The 21,277-nt window shown below is 46.4% G+C and overlaps 1 protein-coding gene across 10 annotated transcripts in view; it reads left to right on the top strand.

Annotated features, from left to right (window-relative positions):
* Positions 1-21,277, top strand: part of inpp4b (inositol polyphosphate-4-phosphatase type II B) — a 506,601-nt gene that overhangs the window by 255,157 nt on the left and 230,167 nt on the right. For all 10 annotated transcript variants that reach the window (XR_005633279.1, XR_005633278.1, XR_005633277.1 and 7 more), the window contains one exon: positions 5,727-5,799. Coding sequence is in view for 7 of the 10 variants with exons in the window: in XM_039750186.1 (XP_039606120.1) it covers positions 5,727-5,799 (73 nt within the window). In the remaining 3 variants the exon portion in view is untranslated. The remainder of the gene's footprint in view (positions 1-5,726; positions 5,800-21,277) is intronic.

Genomic DNA, 21,277 nt, shown 5'->3' with positions numbered 1-21,277 from the left:
CTTTTTTTGAAGTTTTACTAATTTTATTGCAATCCATACAAATCAATCAAGTTTTTACAAAAACAAAAATTGAGTTAAGGACAAATCGATCCCCACCCCTGAGAGAGAGAGCAAGGCAAACGGCGTGAAATGTAAGGCTTGTAAACATTTTAAATTAATAAATTTGATAATAGAGATGAATGCAGAAGGCAAAGAAATACGGAAATAATTGCTTCCTTTGTGCTTTAAGAGCTTATTTTAAAATATTACTGATTAGATCCTGCCATGTTTTGAAAAAAGTCTGTACAGATCCTCTAACTGAGTATTTGATTTTTTCCAATTTCAAATAATATAACACATCAGTTTCCCACTGACTTAAAAGAGGAGAGTTTGGGTTCTTCCTGTTTAGCAGAATAAGTCTGCGTGCCAAGAGTGTAGTGAATGCAATCACAATTTGTTTGTCCTTCTCCACTTTAAGCCCATCTGGAAGAACACCAAACACAGCTGTTAATGGGTTAGGAGAGATTGCGAGTCTAAGGCTGTCTGAAAGGTAATTAAACATTTTCGTCTGGAATGATGTTAATTTGGTGCAGGCCCAGTCACCACTCTTAACGTCACCCAATTCTGATTTAGGTCACACTATCAGCCTCTACTTCCTATGTCTGAGCCAATTCTGCACCCTCCTACACATCTATCTATTATATAGTACCTTTCTTATCTATCTATCTATCTATCTATCTATCTATCTATCTATCTATCTATCTATCTATCTATCTATCTATCTATCTATCTATCTATCTATCTATCTATTATATAGTGCCTTTCATATCTATCTATCTATCTATCTATCTATCTATCTATCTATCTATCTATCTATCTATCTATCTATCTATCTATCTATCATTATATAGTGCCTTTTACATCTGTCTGTCTGTCTGTCTATCTATCTATCTATCTATCTATCTATCTATCTATCTATCTATCTATCTAGTGCCTTTCTTATCTCTTTTATATAGTTCTATTCATATGTCTCTCCATTTCACACGTATCGTATCTCTACATTATACCGTGCCTTTCATATCTTCATCATTATCACCTCGTCTATCTTAGCTACCTATCATCGACATGTAATATTCTGATCTGTTATCTGCATCTCTATAATCAGTGATCCCCGTTTGTCTTTCTTTGGCCTTTTCCATCGGCCCCCATTTCTTCTGAACTCCCCCTCGTCTCCTGGCTGTGGTGCCCTTGTCTGTTCATGTAGTTCCCCAATGACATTGATTACAGTGGATGTCCAGTCCTCCTCTTCAGCTCCTTTCACATCTTTCAGTTCACCTTTGCTGGTCCTCTTCCTCCATTTCTTATCACCTTCCCCTCCTCCTCCTCATCTGTCTGTCATGGTTCCCCCCTTCTCTAAATCTCGTTATGCAGTTGCACTAATTATAACAGACGGCTGCCCCTTATTTACTCCTCTAGCTCTGCTCTGCCTCGCCGTCTTTTCGTGTCGGCTTCAATTAGTCTCCATATTGCTGATGATCACTACCAAAACCCCCAGCCAGCCCCGTCTCCTCCACCTTGTCCGGCTGATTAACCCTTCTGACTAATGTCTGACACCCTGATGGTAACTTTGCTCTTTTTTGATCCTGCCTTTTCCCTGCTGCTGCTGCTGTAAACTGATGGATGTGAATGTGATGGCCCCCCTTGCCCCCCACCCCTCCATTAGCCCCCTTCTTTTGCTGCGTGTGCAAGTCATTGAGTGACATTCAGGGTCAAAGGTCTAGCCTCACACACACTCAAGTCAATCCCCTTTTGAATTTGAGAAGCTTTGAGTGAGCGGCCGTAGCAGGCCTGTGTTTTATTGCAAGTTCCAACAGAGTTAAGGGAAAGTGGCTAATAAAATTACAGATGAAATATGTGTGCCGATGAAAGCTATAAAGATGTAAATGAAGCGTTTTCTGTGGCTGACAGCACTCCAGCCAGCCCAGATGGTCACATTCAGCAAAGTCGCCCAACGACTGTCTGTTTCCACTCCTGAAACGCAGCTGAAGTTCATCGCCTGCTTAATTGTTTTGGCAGGAGCTTCAAACAAATTGAATGAATGAACAAACAGACGAATGAATGAGCTCATTGACGGATTAATTAAGTGGGGTTTGCTGTTAAACTCTCCCCGAAACTGTAAATACACGAAACCGTTCCTTTGTTCCTGCTGATGTAAAAATGACGTGCAGCAGTGAAGAGTCGGAGGCATGGCTGACGTCGACCTCTTACGATTTATTTTTGCCTTGTTACTATTTTTCTTCAGCTTCTGGTTATTTTCTAGAGAATTTTAAATGTATCCATTATTGCTTTGTATCCTTTGATTTCAACTTAATTAACACTTTAGTGATGCGCAGTGCATCCCATGGATGTTTGCTCAGTCCTGTGCTCTTTGAAGGAGGTCAGTGTCCTCCAGTCCTGGTTCTCAATACGGATACACTTGAAAATGCATCTGATTTTATTCATTTTTGCTTCTCCATCCTCACGGAAATGGCATTTTCGACCATCGAAAACATAACTGAGTACCCAAGGGTAGGGAATAAAGGGTTGGGGAACCACCCCGTTTCATAAAAAACGGAAGGGGCAAATAAATTAACGCCCGTGTTTCTCTTCCAGTTTATTACGAGTTAAATATTTTGAATTTTCTTTTGTTTCTGGCCACCATGTTGTATCCCATTGTTTTGATAGCTTTTAAGGAAGCGAGTCCCTCGGTTGAAAGGTCACCCAGTTTAACTGGTCCTCTCCCAAGCTGCTAATAACAAACCCTCTTTGTGCCTTCATAAAGATTCGTTAGTTTTCTGACTTCTGCTGCCTTCTAAGACTCCTGATTGTTCGCTCCTTCCTTGGTTTCTGACGCCCTGTTCTGTCCCTTCTTTTCCGTCTTTCATCTTTTGTCCTGGTCACTCTTGTCACTCATGTGGGTAGGAGGATCTGCTGTAGGTGATAACCCACCGGGGTGAGAGGGGCCGCTGTCGCTAACATTCTCTTTCCTCTCTCCCCCACAGCATCGAGAAACCACCCAGTGAGAGCACTCTGCCCCGCCCCTTCCACTTTGCGCCCTATGAGGAGCCGTCGTTCTCCACTGAACCATCAGACGGATTTCTATGGAAACGACCCTTTCCTTGAAAGCCGAAGAGCTTAACCCCTTTGTTGTTTTGTGCCCAAGCGCCCCTTGTTTTCGTTTCAAACGATAGCATTAAATGGTACAACCCGGTTGGTGACCCATCCTGTCATTCCTGCACCCGGCCACACCCTCTTTGAAACAATTTGGCTTGCTGACCTACGAGGAGCTCTGTGCTCTTTGCTCCTTGTCTCCGAGTGAACACCATCTTCTACAAATGTTATTCTTTCAGTCGCCCTTGGCGCAGAAGAGGCAGCTTCGCCTGGATGTCTGTGAGTTTTGTCACATTTCCTCGGTTGCTGACATTTGTTACCTGTGGAAGAAACCCCCGGAAGACAGGAATAGTTTGATCAATCCATCTTTATTCAGGCACCGGTGAGTACACAGGATTCCTGTGTTGCAAGGCAGAGGAGCAAAGGTCCCTTTTTCGGTCGCCTTTTTTATATTTTCCTCCTTCCCTCTTCTCCTTACTTATCAAAAAGCGTAATATGGTTTACCGAAGCCTTTCATCTTATATTGCGCAAATCGGCCAACCGTTTCAGTTTTGTGTACGTGTCAAACGGGACCCTAAAAAAGGAAGTTGTCCTCGGTCAGCTCACTGCAGTCTGTCTTGTTACGGACCCGTCTATGAATAACCTGCCATTAGAGCAAAACAACTTTGTCAGCTTTTAACCCTTAGCAGCTTGCTAGCAGTTGATTTTTCTTTCACAGACATTACCTTGATGGTGCCGTGAGGATGCCCTCTATTCATGCAGGTGTGTGCCCATTTGAAAATGCCAGCTCTCACGAGGCACAGTGCTGATGTTCATGACAAATTGAAATTCCTTTCCCATTTTTGGATGGGCTTGTACGGGCCGGGGGCCTGCTTCTAAAATTTGGGTAAGGTGATTTTTGGAAGGTGGACATCCTTGGAACAACTGAGACCTACTCCTGGAGGCAAAGCCTGAACATTTCACAACTCTGGGCGAATCTGTGACACAAAGTGCAAAACAATAGTTTCTGATCCCGGTTCAAAAATGAGTGGGGACATGAATAAAAATCGTTTAAACGTTTAGCCGATATCAATCTGAAAACCGTTTAGGATGTAAAGCAAAACAACATTGTGGCCGGGTTCGGTAATGACAGTTCTGCATGCTGCATTGTGACAGATAGGGGGCGCTATCACTCCCTTGAACCTTAGGACAATACGTCAAACACCAGGTAAAAGTCTAAAGTTTGGATTTATTACAATAATCCAGTGCACAAAGCACCCTACACTCCACTATATTCATAAACAATACAATAATAGAGCAATAATCCACCCTCTTGGGGTTCTCTGTCCACAGAAATTTGTTTGTACAGGTCCTCTGCCAATAGACGGCCAGAGAATCCTGCCGACTACACCACTGTGACAGATAGAGGGCACTGTCGTCCTATTGAACCCTCAGACAATACGTCAGACACCAGGTAAAAGTCCAATATGTTGACTTTTTATTAATGCGCAGTGCACAAAGCACCCTCCTCTCCACAATACTCATAAATAAACCAATACAATAATCAATAACAAATCCTCCACTTTCCCAGATGCGTTGCCACCCTTCCACCCAGCTCAGCTTGCCGTCCGGGGATTTCCTACAGTCCTTTATATTCCCTGACCTGGAAGTGTTTCGATCCTTCAGTCCATGTGACCTCCTATCACTTCCGGGTCAGATAAAAAGTCCTCTTCTTCATCCCGGAAGTACGTCATTCCCTCTGTCGCCTTGCTTAAGATGTACTTCCGGGTTATAGGTGAATCCACAGTCGCTGTGTCTTCCTGCAGCATCCCCTGGAGGACCCCATGGTATCCAGCAGGGCTGTGATCAAAAACTCCACTGTCCATGATGCCCTGCTGGAACTCGGGGCACCTCTATGTTGCATGCAGGGCTCCACCTGGCGGCTTGGGTGTATGGGCCGGGATGAAAGGCTGGCTATATCCCACAGCGTGGACATTTTGAGGTGGCAACAGGGTCTTCCCTTTTATTGTTTGGAGGCCGCAAAAATAAAGCTCGTTGGCATTTGTCCCTTCAGTGGGAATGTCACAGAATGAGAATAAAGGCAGTCACTCTGCCCAGCTGGTGGCTCTGGCCAGTGATGATGCCTCCATCTGGGGCACCTGGGGTCTTAAGGTGGCAGGACTGGAAGGGGGCAGGGCTAAATTCCTTGACAGGGCAGCTTCTTGATGCTGTGTGTAAAGGAGATGACAGTGCCAGGGGCAACGCCCCCTCTCGTCATGGCGGTCTATCACATAGACCCTCTGATGGGCATGCCTCCGCCATTGTTGTGGGACTTTTTAAATCTTCAACTTTACAGCGGTACCATGGTGGTGATCCAACTCTTTAACTTTGATAGTGCCTGATTATCTTTATATAAAAATATTTGCCAGATGTATTTTTAACATCCCTAGTGGGTGTTGGTGTTTTTAGAGATGGATATTCATTATGAAGAGGTTGCACCTGTCCTGGGGGAAACGTAACAAGCTGCAGTGCCAACCAAATGCCCACTTACATGCACATTCAAAATACCCATCAAGCCAGCAAACAAAACGTTGTCTTCTTTCTTTCTTTTCCTTCAGCACCCCTCGATATGCGGGTCGATGTCACTTCAAGGATTCAAGGACAGAGACGGTGGCCCCTTGATGAACGCAGGTAGGTCGGAGTGGGTCTTTACTTATTGTGTGTAATGGTGTCCTGCTGGGAATGTTTTACTGTAGATTTGATGTTTTTACTGTTCGAATGGCAGACATAGCGGGCCCTGTGCCATCCTAGGACTTCACCTTTGGACTCGTCTGTCGTTATTCCAAAGAAAAAAGGCTCTTGGGGTCTTCTTGATGTTTCTCAGATAGCAGAAGGGTTTCACCTTGCTAATGTCTCATGAATCCCATTTTTGCTCTGTGTCCTCGTTATCGTGGCGTCACGGGCACCGACTTCAGCCGAGGTGGGAGGGGTCTGCAGTTCTTTGAATGTTCTTCGTTGCTGTGTCTTTACGAGTGACCACTTTTCTCCCCTCACCTTCAGCTGATTATTTTCGTCCTCCAGTGCCGTTTGTTGTAACCCTGGCTTTTTCAGCACCACCTCTTCTACCTTGGGGTCCCACTTTTAAAATGGTTTAGTAATTTGGATGGATCAGCGTGTCCCATTTGTGGAGGGGCCATCTTTTTATGAATTTACTAAACGCCTCTTTGTATTTTTAATGAGTATTTGAAAAGGTGTGCGCAGCTTCTCGATGCTTCCTGACACTGTGAGGGACCAACTGGTGTCCCTACCAGGACGTTTGCTGCTCCCTTACCTGGCCAGGAGAACACTGGAAAGGAATGACAGCTGGGGTGCAGTAATAATTACCCTTCCGTGCCGGGACGTTGGCACAGAAAGATGCTGCGGCATCAACTACACCAGCGGAGTAGAACGTTCCCCTGTACACTGGGAGTCAGTTAAAGCCCACTGAGGCATTTCCGTTGTGATTGTTGACCATAACAAGAAATAAATGACTGTTGGTGCTATTGTTGTTGGTCAGCCCTGCACATCGGCTTAGGAATTGGAGCCAAACGTTTGTAAGACGGTAGGGGTCGCTGTCGCCCTTTTTAACCCCAACAGACAGACGCTCAGGTCACAAAATAAAAGCAACAAGAAGATCTTTTATTTCTTTTCTTCCTGTTATAATGCCCTCAAGCACCGCCACCACAATAAGCAGGCAATTCAACGACAATAATAATAATAAACACAAATCTCTCCTCCACACCTCCCAGCAAGCTCTGTCCTACTCCTCCCGACTTTGGCTCGCCTGCCAGGTTCCCAGCAGTCCTTTATTTAGTTCCTGACCTAGAAGTAGGGCGGCACGGTGGCGCAGTGGGTAGCGCTGCTGCCTCGCAGTTAGGAGACCCGGATGTGGAGTTTGCATGTTCTCCCCGTGTCTGCGTGGGTTTCATGCAACAGTCCAAAGACAGGCAGGTTAGGTGTACTGGCGATCCTAAATTGTCCCTTGTGTGTGCTTGGTGTGTGTGTGTGTGTGTGTGTGCCCTGCAGTGGGCTGGCGCTCTGCCCGGGGTTTGTTTCCTGCCTTGCACCCTGTGTTGGCTGGGATTGGCTCCGGCAGACCCCCGTGACCCTGTAGTTAGGATATAGCGAGTTGGATGATGGATAGATGACCCGGAAGTGCTTCTGTTCTTCCTCCCACTTAACTTGCCAGCACTTCCGGGTCAGCTGAAGAATTCAAGATGTTTTAATCAGTCCGGGGCTTCCATCCTCGTGACTACCTAGTACTTCTGGGCTATAAGGGAAATCACGAGTCCCCAGGTCCTTCGACAGCACCCAACAGAGCTGAGACACCAAACTCCAACCCCCAGGATGCCCTACACCGCTAGACTCCAGGGAAGCTGCCACCTAGTGTTTGGGTGAGTCGACAAGCAGCTGCCTTCCCCCATCCTTCCATCCTAGGGGCGTCCCGGCCGGGTTTGAACTGCCGGCCGTCTCTCACACTTTATACGACAGAGAGATGTCGGGTTTTGCTTTTTATTTAATCAGCAGACCTTTCTGAAAAACATCAAGCTGGGAGTCAATTGATGAGTAGACGTAGCAAATGTTTTCATGTAAAAAATAAAATCAACAGCACAAAGTGTGCAGAACGTGCGGTATGAACAGTGCCAGTCAAAGCCCAGTTTGAGCTCTAGGCGGCGTGGATGGGCGTCGCTCCTCGTGGTCCATAGCAGGTCTTATTAGACTTTGATGACCTGGGGTGGTGGTCCCCTCCTCTGTCCAGTAGCACAAACGGTGCCCTTTGTATATGTAATTCGGACCTTAAGGAATGTGCACCACTTGGCATACGGGCCGTGCTCACTTTTACATGCATAGAACGATGCCCAGCAGGTAACAGCGCCCACTCAGTATCATCAGAGTTCAATGAGTGGGTGTCTGGTCTCCCTCAACATTTTGGATAGAAATCCTAGCAGGTATCTGTAATCGGTAATTTTAAACTGCAGTGACCTATGGTGGGCTCCCCTCAGTGTACAGAGCATGCGCCCCTTTGTGTCTATACCAAATAACTTTGAGGAGCACACAGTTTAACTTTCATTAACGGCATTCAGCGGGCAACTACGGCCACTCGGTATCATCAGAGTTCAATGATCCGGTGTCTGGAGGGCAAACCCTTCCGTTGCACAAATGGCACCCCTTTGTGTATGTAACGAGGACCTAAAGGAGCGCGCATGACATGACTTTTACATGCCTAAATGGTGCCCGGCAGGTAATAGTGCCCACCTTGTATCATCAGAGTTGAATGCAGTCACAGGGTAGATGGACATCACCTCTCATTGTCCATAGTGGGTCATCTGTATAATTTGACTTCCGTGATCTGCGGTGGGTCACATTCAGTGTTTACCTTCATTTTGAACTCTAGGCGGCATGGATGGGCGTCGCTCCTCGTTGTCCATAGCAGTTCTTATTAGAATTTGATGACCTGGGGTGGTGGTCCCCCTCTGTCCAGTAGCACAAACGGTGCCCTTTGTGTATGTAATGTGGACCAAAAGGAGCGCGCACCACTTGGCATATGGGCTGTGCTCATTTTTACATGCATAGTCGGTGCCCGTGTACACACTTGAGTGGTAGCATCACGTCTGGTGAGCCCCCAGTATGGATGCCCAGCAGGGCAACATGGGAGTTGTGTTTACAGGGGCCTGCAGTGCTGCAATCTGTGGAGGGTCGCTGTTGAATACTGACAGCACAAGGACCACTGAGGGTCCTGCCTGACTCAGAAGTGCTTCTCAGGGGGCAATAGATTTAGCACTGGTGGTACTCCGGGGTCTGGAGTTAAAAGCTCAGGAGTCGGATGTGGAGGAAGGAGTGCAGCTCTCGAAAAAGAAAAGAGAGCGATGTGCTGTATTGCTGCGTTGTGTTGAAGGTGCTGTTTAAATTCAAAACTCTGGAATTGAACTGGGACTGCTGTGGTGCTATGGTGTCTTGGGGTTTTGGGGGCATTAATGCGCCCCCCTAGTGGCCGCAATCCCCACTACACCTATGCAGGTGACTGTTGCTCTGTGAATACGATGACTTGTCTTCTGTTTTGTGTGTTGTATTTACCCACATGTTTCTGACACCCATTGCACGCCCCCCGTGTGATGAGAGGTCCGTGGCGAAGGGCAGTTTTTTTAAACAAATACAGTAGTGGGATCCCAGGAAGTGCAGAACTCCAATGGAGTGCGGGTGTGCATGAGCGCACTTCACTCCGGGGTTGATTGGGGTGCTTGGCAGATGGCGAGTGGATCAATCACCGCAGAGAGGGAAGCGTATCACACAACCGCACCCAGTCAGGCCGTATAAAGTGTGGAGAGGAGCCCACCGGGCAGAGAGGAAGGGAAAAAAAATGAACAGAACAGAAAGAAAAGGAAAACACGGAGCTTAAAGGAAAGAAACGGAATGACAAGAGGGGCCGAAACGGGATGGAGGCCAAGCAGTAGAAAGTGGAAGCAGGCGGGCAGTAAAAACGACCCCCAGGGGAGGTAAATGGAGCTAACCAGGACCGTCACAGCCCACCCTACCTGGAAGGGGGTCTCTCTCTCTCTCTCTCTCTCTCTCTCTCTCTGAATTATCTTTCCCAAGATTTCTTCAATTTTTTTCTTGTTTTTTGTCAAGAAACTGAGTCTGTTCAAGCCCACTGAGGCATTTCCGGTGTGATTGTCGACCATACAAGAAATAAATGACTGTTGGTGTTGTTGTTGGTCAGCCCTGCACATCAGCTCAGAGGGACTGGAGCCAAACTTTATACGACAGAGAGATGTCAGGTTTTGGATTTTATGAAATCGGCAGACCTTTCTGAAAAACATCAAGCTGGGTGTCAACTGATGAGAAGACGTAGCGAATGTTTTCATTTAAAAATAAAATCAACAGCACAAAGTGTGCAGAACGTGTGGTATGAACAGTGCCAGTCAAAGCCCATTTTGAGCTCTAGGCGGCGTGGACGGGCGTCGCTCCAAGTGGTCCATAGCAGTTCTTATTAGAATTTGATGACCTGGGCTGGTGGTCCCCCCCTCTGTCCAGTAGCACAAACAGTGCCCTTTGTGTATGTAATGCGGACGAAAAGGAGCGCGTACCACTTGGCATATGGGCCTTGCTCACTTTTACATGCATAAAACGGTGCCCAGCGGGTAACATCGCCCACTCAGTATCATCAATGAGTGGGTGTCTGGTCTCCCACAATATTATGGATGGAGATCCTAGCAGGTCATCTGTAATTTTAAACAGTAGTAACCTGTGGTGGGCTCCCCTCAGTGTACAGAGCATGTGCCCGTTTGTGTCTATACCAAGAACTTTGAGGAACAAACAGTTTAACTTTCATTAACGGCATTCAGCGGGTAACTGCGGCCACTCGGTATCATCAGAGTTCAATGATTCGGTGTCTGGAGGGCAAATCCTTCAGTAGCACAAATGGCACCCCTTTGTGTATGCAATGAGGACCTAAAGGGGCGCGCATAACTCGACTTTTACATGCCCAAATGGTGCCCAGCAGGTAATAGTGCCCACCTTGTACAGTGGGATGCAAAAGTTTGGGCAACCTTGTTAATGGTCATTATTTTCCTGTATAAATCGTTGGTTGTTACGATAAAAAATGTCAGTTAAATATATCATATAGGAGACACACACAGTGAGATTTGAGAAGTGAAATGAAGTTTATTGGATTTACAGAAAGTGTGCAATAATTGTTCAAACAAAATCAGGCAGGTGCAGAAATTTGGGCACCGTTGTCATTTTATTGATTCCCAAACTTTTAGAACTAATTATTGGAACTCCAATTGGCTTTTATATATTTAACTGACATTTTTCATCGTAACAACCAACGATTTATACAGGAAAATAATGACTATTAACAAGGTTGCCCAAACTTTTGCATCCCACTGTATCATCAGAGTTAAATGACTTGAGTTTTCAGTCAGCAGGGTGGATGGACATCACCTCTCATTGTCCGTAGTGTGTCATCTGTATAATTTGACTTCCATGATCTGTGGTGGGTCACACTCAGTGTTCCCCTTTAGTAGCACAAATGGCACCACCCTGTACAACAAACCTTAAGAGGCATGCACCTTTATATTCATTAACAGCATACAGCGGGGAACTGTGCCCACTCAGTATCATCAGAGTTCAACGACTGTGTCCAGAGTGTGCGCCCCTTCAGTAACACGAATGGTGCCCTCTTGTGCACTGACAGCAGAGTTTAAGGAGGACACACCACTTGGCACATGGGGAAAGCTCTCTTCTACATTCATAAATGGTGCCCTGAGAGTAGCAGCGCCCACTCAGTATCATCAAAGTTCAACGATTATGTTTCCAGTCTTCCTTCGCGGGGTGCACGGGCATCATCCCTCATTGTCCGTAGCAGGTCATCTGCATTATTATTAGACTTAGATGACCTGGGGGACAATCCCACTTGGTGTCCAGAGCATGCACCCCTTCAGTAACACCAATGGTGCCCCTTTGTGTATTTACAGCAGACTTTAAGGAGGGTGCACCACTTGGCACATGGGACATGTTCTCTTCTACATTCATAAATGGTGCCCAGAGAGAAGCAGCGCCCACTCAGTATCATCAAAGTTCAATGATTATGTTCCCAGTCTCCCTTGGCGAGGTGGATGGGCATCGCCCCTCATTGTCCGTAGCAGGTCATCTGCATTATTAGACTTTGACGACCTGGGGGGGAATCCCCCTCGGTGTCCGGAACATGCGCCCCTTCAGTAGCATAAATGGCACCACTTTGTGTTTGTACCATGAACTTTATGGAGCACACACTTTTGTATTCATTAATAACATTGTAGAAGACGGGCCCCGGCACAGACAGACAGACACCGTATGTCCAAAACACACACGTTTTATTCACTAAAGTCCTGCACACATCGCAGTGCTCCAATACAGTACTCAGTCCTTCTCTTCTTTTCCGACCCTCCTCTACTCCTTTCTTCCCAAGCTTTGTCCTCTTCCTCTCGACTCTGGCTATGGAATGGAGTGAGCGGGACTCCTTTATCGTGCACCCGGAAGTGCTCCAGGCATCCCTTGATTAACATCCGGCAGCACTTCCAGGTGTGGCAGAAGTGCTGCATGTCCAGACTCTAGAGCTGTCCAGATGCCCCCTAGCGGTGGCCACGGACCCCCACCGGGTTGAGCTTCTGTGCTCCAATTCTGTGGCCCTGATGTAAACCCAGGATGCTGCCCTCTCGTGTCCCGGGGGTGGTACTCCTGGCAGTATGCCCATTCCCCCGGTCTTCTCCTGAAAAGGGTGTCCCGTCCGGGCAAGATCGCCGGCTGTCCATCACAACATCTATTTTATTCTCTATACAATCTTAGCCGAAATTATCGGAACCCCTGGAATTTTACCAGAAAATGCACCATTTCTCCCAGGAAAATTGTTGCAATTCCAAATGTTTTGGTATCCACATGTTTATTTCCTTTATGTGCATTGGAACAACACAAACAAAAACAGAGGGTTTCAGCCATGACTGTTGTGGAGCCGACCCGGACACAGACAGGCGGACATGTTGTAAATCACCACCACACGTATTTATTTACAATTATTATTTACAAATTTACCGTCACTAAGACTCAGTCCGTGCACAATCCAACCCCAACACACAGTCCTGGCCACACAAATGCCTTTTCTTCGGGCCGCCGCCTCCACACTCCTCTAGTGCCTTGTCCTTCTTCCACCCGACTCCAGCCCTGAATGAAGGGAGACGGCCCCTTTTATACGCTCCCAGGTGAGCTCCAGGTGGTTTCCGGCACTCCCCTGTTGGCCACGCCCCAGTGTGGCGGAAGTGCCGGCTGTTCTCCTGGCAGCTCACCGGGTGTCCTCCTTAATCTTCCCCCCAGCACTTCCTGGTGTAGCGGAAGTGCTGAGGTAACAGGTCCCCAAGGCATTGGGGCGCCTCCTGGCGGTGACCACGGGCCCCTACAGGGTAGGGCTTCCATGCCCTCAACCTGTGGCCCCCAAAGCAACCAGGATGGCGGCCCCCACGTGATCCAGGGTGGGCGCAGACCCACATCCGGTCCCTCACGGTGTCCCGGGCAGGTTGTTGCCCCTGGCATCCCTGACACTTCACCCTATTGGAGCTATTTGTAGGAAATTTAACATTTCTTTTCACTGCTATGCTGATGATACTCAGGTTTATATTCCCGTCTGCAACTCTGCAGTGAATCAACTGCTCAACTGTCTTTCTGAACTAAGATCCTGGATGGCTAATCATTTTCTTGATCTTAAAATAAAACGGAGGAGCCTACAGCGGGTCCATCAGCTAAAACCCAAATTGGTCTTGGACTTCTCGGCTCTTTCTCTGTCTTTTGCAAACCTCAAGTCCGCAATCTTGGTGTTATTTTTGAGAAACAGATTCATTCTGTAGTCAAGAGTTGCTTTTTCCAGCTTCATCTATTAGGTAAGATCGAGCCTTTTATTATCTTCTAGGGATCTTGAGAAAGCTACTCGTGCTTTTATCTTCTCTCGCCTTGATTACTGCAACTCGCTGTATTCTGGGATTAGCAAATCTCTGATACGCAGGTCACAGTTCGCTCGCTTTCTGGTTGGGGCAAGAAAGTCTGCTTCTGTTTCTCTGATATTAGCTTCTTTACACTGGCTGCTGCCTGTCAGTTTTCTAATTGATTTTAAAATCTCGTTGCTAGTTTTTAAATCTTCACATGGGCTCGCTGCTGCCTATTTATCTGAACTGTGTGTTTTACACCAGCCATCCAGAGTGCTTAGATCTTCTGGTCAGTTGTCTCTTGTTGTCCCTCGTACCGAGTGTCACACTAAGGGGGACAGACAGGACTTTGGCTGCCTTTACCTCGTCACATAAAGGAGTCGTCGACAATTCAAAACGAGATTAAAGACTCATTTCTATTCACTTGCGTTCTGTGACCTTCAGTAAGACTGATGGCTTCCTCATTGTGGTTATGTAACATTACTTCTATTTATGTGCATTTATTTTATTTCTATTTATGTTATTCATGTTAATTGTATATTTTTCTTTAATTCTATTATTGGCCACAGCATTCCTATGTTGTTTTAAATGTGCTATATAAATAAAGTTGACATTAACATTAACATTCAGTGCCCACTCAGTTTCCGGCCCCCCTCAATTTATAAATGGTGCTCCTCAGATGCCACCTTAATGGGCTGACCGGCTTGTGGGAAGTTAAACGCTGGCCGGTAAGTGGAGACCCGCTATCTGTAAATTGAACTGGCATTGTCCCAGTTTGCAGCCCAGCACTTTACTCGGTAGCCGACTCTTCAGGTTTTATTAACTCTGCCACGGTGCGATTTGACGACAATTGCCTTCTGATTGGTCTCATAATTGAGTGGAGCCCTTTTGTTGATGCGTGTTCCTGTATTTGCTTCATTATCGTTTAATTGAAGCCACGTTCCGGCTGGTTGAGCCGTTTAACTCTCTGCAATTGCTTTATTGTTCTGTCGGGCTTAAGATGGCTGTTCTGTCTGTAGACAAATGTGCACTGCATATAGAAAAGCGGCCGACGTACGCAGTGCAGAGGGCCATTAATGCTCAAACGTCTCCACTTAGTGATTTGTTCAGACGGAGCTAACCCCGTTATTTTTAATCGAACATCACTGGTCTAGACGTGGGTTCAAATGCCGTTTCACACCCTGTGCTGTTTTTGGGCATTAAAGTCGTGGTGGGGCCACCTCAGAATGTTTAGTTCTCCGTGCAGACGTCACCAATGTTTATAGCGACTGTGGACGGGAAAAGACCCTGAGGAGAGTGGTCGGTGGGCCAATTTAGGTTACCCCAATAAACTTGGTGCAGTAAATAATCAACTAAATGGCACAACAATAACACAAAAAGATGGACGGCCTTCTCAAATAGTGAAACTCGACCCAGTGGGTTGGTCCTGGGGCCACCACAGGTCCAAAAATAGACGTCCCCATCTGAGGATGCCTGGGCTTTATGGGAGTCCATTCAGAATGGGCGGGGTCATTTACCTTGATTTGGGGGTCTTCACTGTGCGCCCCCTTTGTGTCCCAGAGCAGCATTACAGGCCTCTGACAAGCCCAGAAGGAGGCCCCGAATGACTCAGCTTACCTCGCTGATGACGTCTGTCGCTGTTTTTGTTAGCGACTAGTGAGACGTGCAAGCTGGGACGCCACAAATCGGACAAACGGTGCCTGCTCTGTCACATCAGATCGCCTGACATTGCCAGCCTTGGAGATTAATTTGGGGTACTCGTGTTATGGACACATACCCACAGCAGCTGACATATAGTGGGCTCAGAAAGTATTCAGACCCCTTCACTGTTTAAAATCATTTCAGATTCATTTGTTCATCATCAGTCAACACTCAGTGCCTGCACCAGAATGACAAAGTAAAAATAGGAGTTAAGAAATGTTTGCAAATATATTAAAATAAAAAGCTTAAATATCACTTTGACATAAAAGTATTCAGACCCTTCACTCCGCACTTAGCCCAGAGGCTCTTAGTTAGTAGAATGAGCAGAACAAAGTCAGAGTTCTCATTGTGTTCCTTTAACATGGGCAGTGCCACCCTGTAACTGCAGCCAGTGTCTGGCACGGGCTGGTAACGTCAGTTCAAGAGAATCAAAAAACAGGTGAAGAAGGCAGGCTGTGGTCACGGGACGCCATGTGGACCCACTGGAGGAGCAAAGAATGAGGTCAGAACTGACGGCCATTGTGAACAACGCTGCACATCCTCTCTGTGACACAACAGCACTGAGGACATTTAGACAGCAGGGACGTGTCAAAAGATGGGGGGAGGGGGAAGGGGGGGCGTGCTGAAGAGGTCCCTCAGCCTTTATAGTGCCTTACTGGGACTGCTCTTTATTCTTTAGCCAAGACAGAATATAATGTTATGTAGTGCCTTTCACATCGATCTGTCTTTCTATCTATATGATCCTACATACTACACTAGAACTAAAATCAATCTGTCTATCTATTATATAGTGCCTTTCACATTATCTATCTATCTATCTATCTATCTATCTATCTATCTATCTATCTATCTATCTATCTATCTATCTAATCCTTCCTACTATACTACAATTAAATTCTATCTATCATATAGTGCCTTTCATCTATCTATCTATCTATTTTCCAACCCGCTATATCCTAACTACAGGGTCACCAGATCTACTGGAGCCAATCCCAGCCAACACAGGGCGCAAGGCAGGAAACAAACTCCTGGCAGGGCGCCAGCCCACCGCACTATCTATCTATCTATCTATCTATCTATCTATCTATCTATCTATCTATCTATCTATCTATCTATCTATCTATCTATCTATCTATCTATCTGGGAGTCTCAAGACATGCAAGTCCCAAGTAGCTGCTAAAACTCTTCTAATAATGTCCACCGCCTAAACCCTGGCTAATTAAATTGGCAACAACAGAAACTTCATAAAAATAAAGATTTTCTTCTTCACAAAATGACTTTGTAAAAGTGCAAAAACAGAAGCCCAATGTAAAGTCAAAGAATAGAGCAGAAAGTCAGAAAATCCATTAAGTCACAATAAGCACAAGGCACAGCAAGAGCACAGAGCTCACCAGAGTTCCTCATGCACCTGAAGTCTGTGACCATCTGTGTTTTGTGGTGCCGTCACCCCTTCTTGGTGTACCACTGAGTGCTCTCTGCTGTTCATGAATCTTCACAGGATGCCAACCCAACTATTTCTACAATTAGACAACCAAACTCCATCAACCACAGTAACCCAAAAACAGCCCTAAAGCCTGTAAATCTCAAAAGCACTTAAAAAAAGTGCCCAATAGAGGGGGAAATCCTGTCAGAAACCCCGGCTAGGCACAAAAAGGCCATTATAGAATCTTTATAAAATGAAAGTTTAACATCACTAAAATGCCCTTCAGTAACAATGAAGCTCTGTGCAGCACAAAGGCAAAAGGATTTGCCCAACACAATAAATCATAAGTCCAGCACAACCAAAGTCCCAACACAGTAAAACCACAAGAATCTGAAATGCTCAGAAGAAATCCAAAGCACAAGAACTCCCCACTCCCAACTTCATTCAACATGAACCATCGGGAACTGTGGGAGACCCTCCAGATTTATTGGGCGGATGGGCCCACCCACAAAGCACATGGAAGCTAACAGAAGCTCAGACAGTAGAGCAGATAATTAACAAAAGTCACATTCATATTCTGTGTAACGCTGGCCATTATAGAACAGTAAATCTTTATTCTTCTGCATGCCTGTTTCCTCCGTGTCTGACTACGAAAGCGGCCTGCTCTAAGTGGCCGATACGATTGATGGCCGGTGTCAGACCTTCTCCGCTGAGCTGTTCCGAGTGAGCGCCTTTATTCTTGGAATTTGTGTGTGTGCGGGGCAAGCGTTTATTAACAGTGTTTGTGTCTCCTCACCCCAGGCGCTCGGCTAACGAGCGTGGAAGAGAAGTGTGCATTTATTACTTTTTAAGCCAACGTAGCTCTTAGCCACTTTGTATGCATTGAGAGCAGATGACAAAGCTGCAGCAGCAGCACGGGGGGGCGAGAGAGAGAGTGACGCCAGTGACTTTTCATAACGGCCAGAGAAAATCACCAGGGAACGGGTTATTCAAGTTGAAATTTTTGATTTACGCCGTGTCCTATTTTGAGCATTGAGAGTCCGTTGTGGGGAGGCGACGAGCAACGCGAGTGCTGAGAGAGAGGAGCCTTATTACAAGTTAGTGAGCGTGTGTGTCGATCTTTTATAGCAGGCAAGTTCTTCACGTGTGAGTGAGCATGACAAGAATACAAAAGACTTGTTTATATTTACAACGTACTGTCAGGGACAGGGGGCTGCACAGCAAAGAGGTTTCTAGATCCTGGGAAGGTGGGATGGATCACAGATGAGAGACCAAGACGTCTGACTACTACTTGGATAGATTACAGGAGGCCGAGGAGCCATCTGAACAGTGGGATAGATGACCACCCAAACGGGAGGACAAGGAGCCATCTGGGAGTTGGGGTGGACCACCACCAAGACGTGAAGTGAAAATACCATCCAGGAGTTAGGAGAAATCATTGCCTGAGCAAGAAGAGACATCATGGAGGTTGGGGTGGATTACTTCCCCAGATGGCAAACCAAGCCGCCCTCTTTGAGTTTGGATGGATCACTGCCTGGACAAACAGACAGCCATCTGGAAGTTGGGGTGGACCACCACCCAGACGGGAAGTCAAAATACCATCTAAGGGTTAGATTGGACCACTGCCTGGACAGAAGGAGCCATCTGGAAGCTGGAGTGGACCACCACCTGGGAGGGGAAGCCAATATGCCATCCAGGGGTTAGAATGGACCACTGCCTGGACAGAAGCAGTTGTCTGGAAGTTGGGGTGGACCACCAGCCATATGGAAATTTAAAGCATGAAGTCTGTTAGAGGAATGTAAGAGGCCAGCAGTTAGTCCTCCCTGCCACTTGGGTGCAGCAAGAGGGTGAAGCTCTCTTCTGATCTCAAGCAGGGCGATGCTACCCTACTGACTATGAGCACCTAAATACAACAACAACAACAACATGTATTTCTATAGCACATTTTCATACAAAACAATGTAGCTCAAAGTGCTTTACATATATATACATAAAAATAGAAAAATGAAAGACACAATTATAAAACAAAATAAATCAACATTAATTAACATCGAATAAGAGTAAGGTCCAATGGCCAGGGGGGACAGAAAAAACAAAAAAACTCCAGGCGGCTGGAGAAAAAAATAAAATCTGTAGGGATTCCAGACCATGAGACCACCCAGTCCCCTCTGGGCATTCTACCTGACATAAATGAAACAGTCCTCTTTGGATTTAGGGTTCTCACGGAAGGGCTTGATGATGATGATGATGGTCATGTAGACTTCTTCCTTTTAATCCGTCCATCATTGTTGGAGCATCATGAAGCTTTGAGTAGGTGGTGGTGGCGCAGGTCACCACCACAAAGAAACCGGAAAAAGAAACAGAAAAGAGAGTAGGGGTCAGTACAGATTTTAGAGCCACCATGAATAGTTATTTTGAGGAAATTGAACATGCAGAGTATCAGGATTAAGTTAAATTAAGATTAAAATGAAGTTATAAAAAGGCCATGTTACAGTAATGTGTTCTCAGCAGTGTTTTAAACTGCTCTACTGTATCAGCCTGGTGAATTCCTATTGGCAGGCTATTCCAGATTTTAGGTGCATAGCAGCAGAAGGCCGCCCGCCCGCCTCACCACTTCTTTTAAGTTTTGTTCTTGGAATTCTAAGGAGACACTCATTTGAATGAAGAATAGAAAAATAAGAGACACAGTAAGAAAATAAAATAAGTCAACATTAATTAACATAGAATAAGAGTAAGGTCCAATGGCCAGGGGGGACAGAAAAAACAAAAAAAAACTCCAGATGGCCGGAGAAAAAAAAATAAAATCTGCAGGGATTCCAGGCCATGAGACCGCCCAGTCCCCTCTGTGCATTCTACCTAACATAAATGAAACAGTCCTGTTTGGATTTATGGTTTTCACGGGAGGATTTGATGATGATGCACCTTATTGTATTGGAAAGAGTCTGAGGCCTTACTTATGAGTGTGAGTGTGAGTGTGAGTGTGTGTGTGTGTGTGTGTGTGTGTGTGTGGAACCTTTACAGCAAACACTGGAAAGCACTTTACAGAGTGAGCATGACAAGAATACGGGAGGCTTGTTTATCAGGTATTGTCAAGGACAGGAGGCTGAGGGTCAGGGTGAGGCACTGCCGGGGTTTTTGTCCGTCTGGTACTTGTGATGGATAGATGATTACCCGAAGAGTTGGCCAAGGAGTCTCATACAAAGGTTGGTATGGACAATCACCCAGATGGAAGGCCATCTTTAGGAAAGATAGTCACCCAAACAGGAGGCCAAGGGGTCCATCCAGAAACTGGGGTGGATGACCATCCGGGAGGGACCAGCTGAGCCATCCAGGAGTTGCCTGAAGGGGATGCTAGGAGTTCCTTTACACAGACAATATATAAAGCGTTAGACGTTAGGATAAGCCCCTTTTTCACCAACACCTCTTCCAGCTCCTCCAGGGGGCTGCAGAATCCCACCAGTGTGTACCCCGAGGTCACCTCCTGTTTGGCCATGCACCAAACAGCTCCACATGTGATGCCCAAAGCACCTCAAGTGGCTCCTTTCGATGTGGAGGGGCAGCGGCCCTCCTTTGAGCTCCTCTCGATTGTCTCTGAGGCTGAGCCCAGACCCCAGTGAAGAAAACTCCGCATAGAAAGCTGAATCTGAGAAGCAGTGGAAGCCCTCATGGTTACCCCCTCCATGCACTCAGTGATGTCCATTTCTAAAGTGTCCTCCTTCAGGTTGGACACACTGGCCTGCACGACTGCTCGTTTTTGTTCCTCCGCGCGACTCCCGATTTGATGAGTTGCCGTTGCTCACTGTGTCTCTAATTTGACACCCGTGTTTCCCGTTGCCTCCTTGTCCTTCAATTCACAAGATCCCTGGGTAATCCTCCTTGACGGAGCCTTTATTTTTACCACTTGAGAATAAATACAAAGCTCCAGAAAGAATGCGTGTTTCATAATCCTGACAACATCTAAGATCACGCTAATATCACGCTTGTAGGAGGATCTGACTTGGATGGAGCTGCACTTTGCATTGAGCCGGCAGTCGACGAGTTGCCTCCGGGTTGTAAGAGTGAGGGTCTTGACTCGGGGACACATGAGAGGGCCTGAGCTGGCAGAGACGACCCCCTGTGGCTACTGATTGAGGTGCTCTGTCCTATCCCAGCCCTCGACTGCTGTTGTGTCTTTCCGTCGTTGACATTTTTGACCTCATCTTTCAATAAGTGACCGTTGATTTTTTTACAAGAACTTCACGGACATGACAAACAATAAGAAGCAGCCTGATATGTGCGAGGAACATAAAGTCAAGAGCCTATAGAAGTGGCGTTCCTCAATTGTAGTCGTTAATTTTTGTCCTGTGTGAAACTCTTACTCAGATGTCCGAAACAACATGCAGGGCGTGCACACACTCGCTGGGAGCGCAATAAGTGAGCATGGGTTAGATCTGAATAGCCGTGACATTTCTGCGGTAACGGTGAGTGGTGTTTAAAATCTCTCTATATATAAAAAATCCAACGTCTGTATGTCTGTCAGTCTGCTTAGCTAGCAAACGAGAGAACTACTTCACGG

The sequence above is a fragment of the Polypterus senegalus genome, chromosome 4 (genome assembly GCF_016835505.1).
Source record: "Polypterus senegalus isolate Bchr_013 chromosome 4, ASM1683550v1, whole genome shotgun sequence".
NCBI classification, from domain to species: Eukaryota; Metazoa; Chordata; class Cladistia; order Polypteriformes; family Polypteridae; genus Polypterus; species Polypterus senegalus.
Note: the sequence above shows the minus strand (reverse complement) of the source record. Positions and strands in the feature narration are given on the sequence as shown.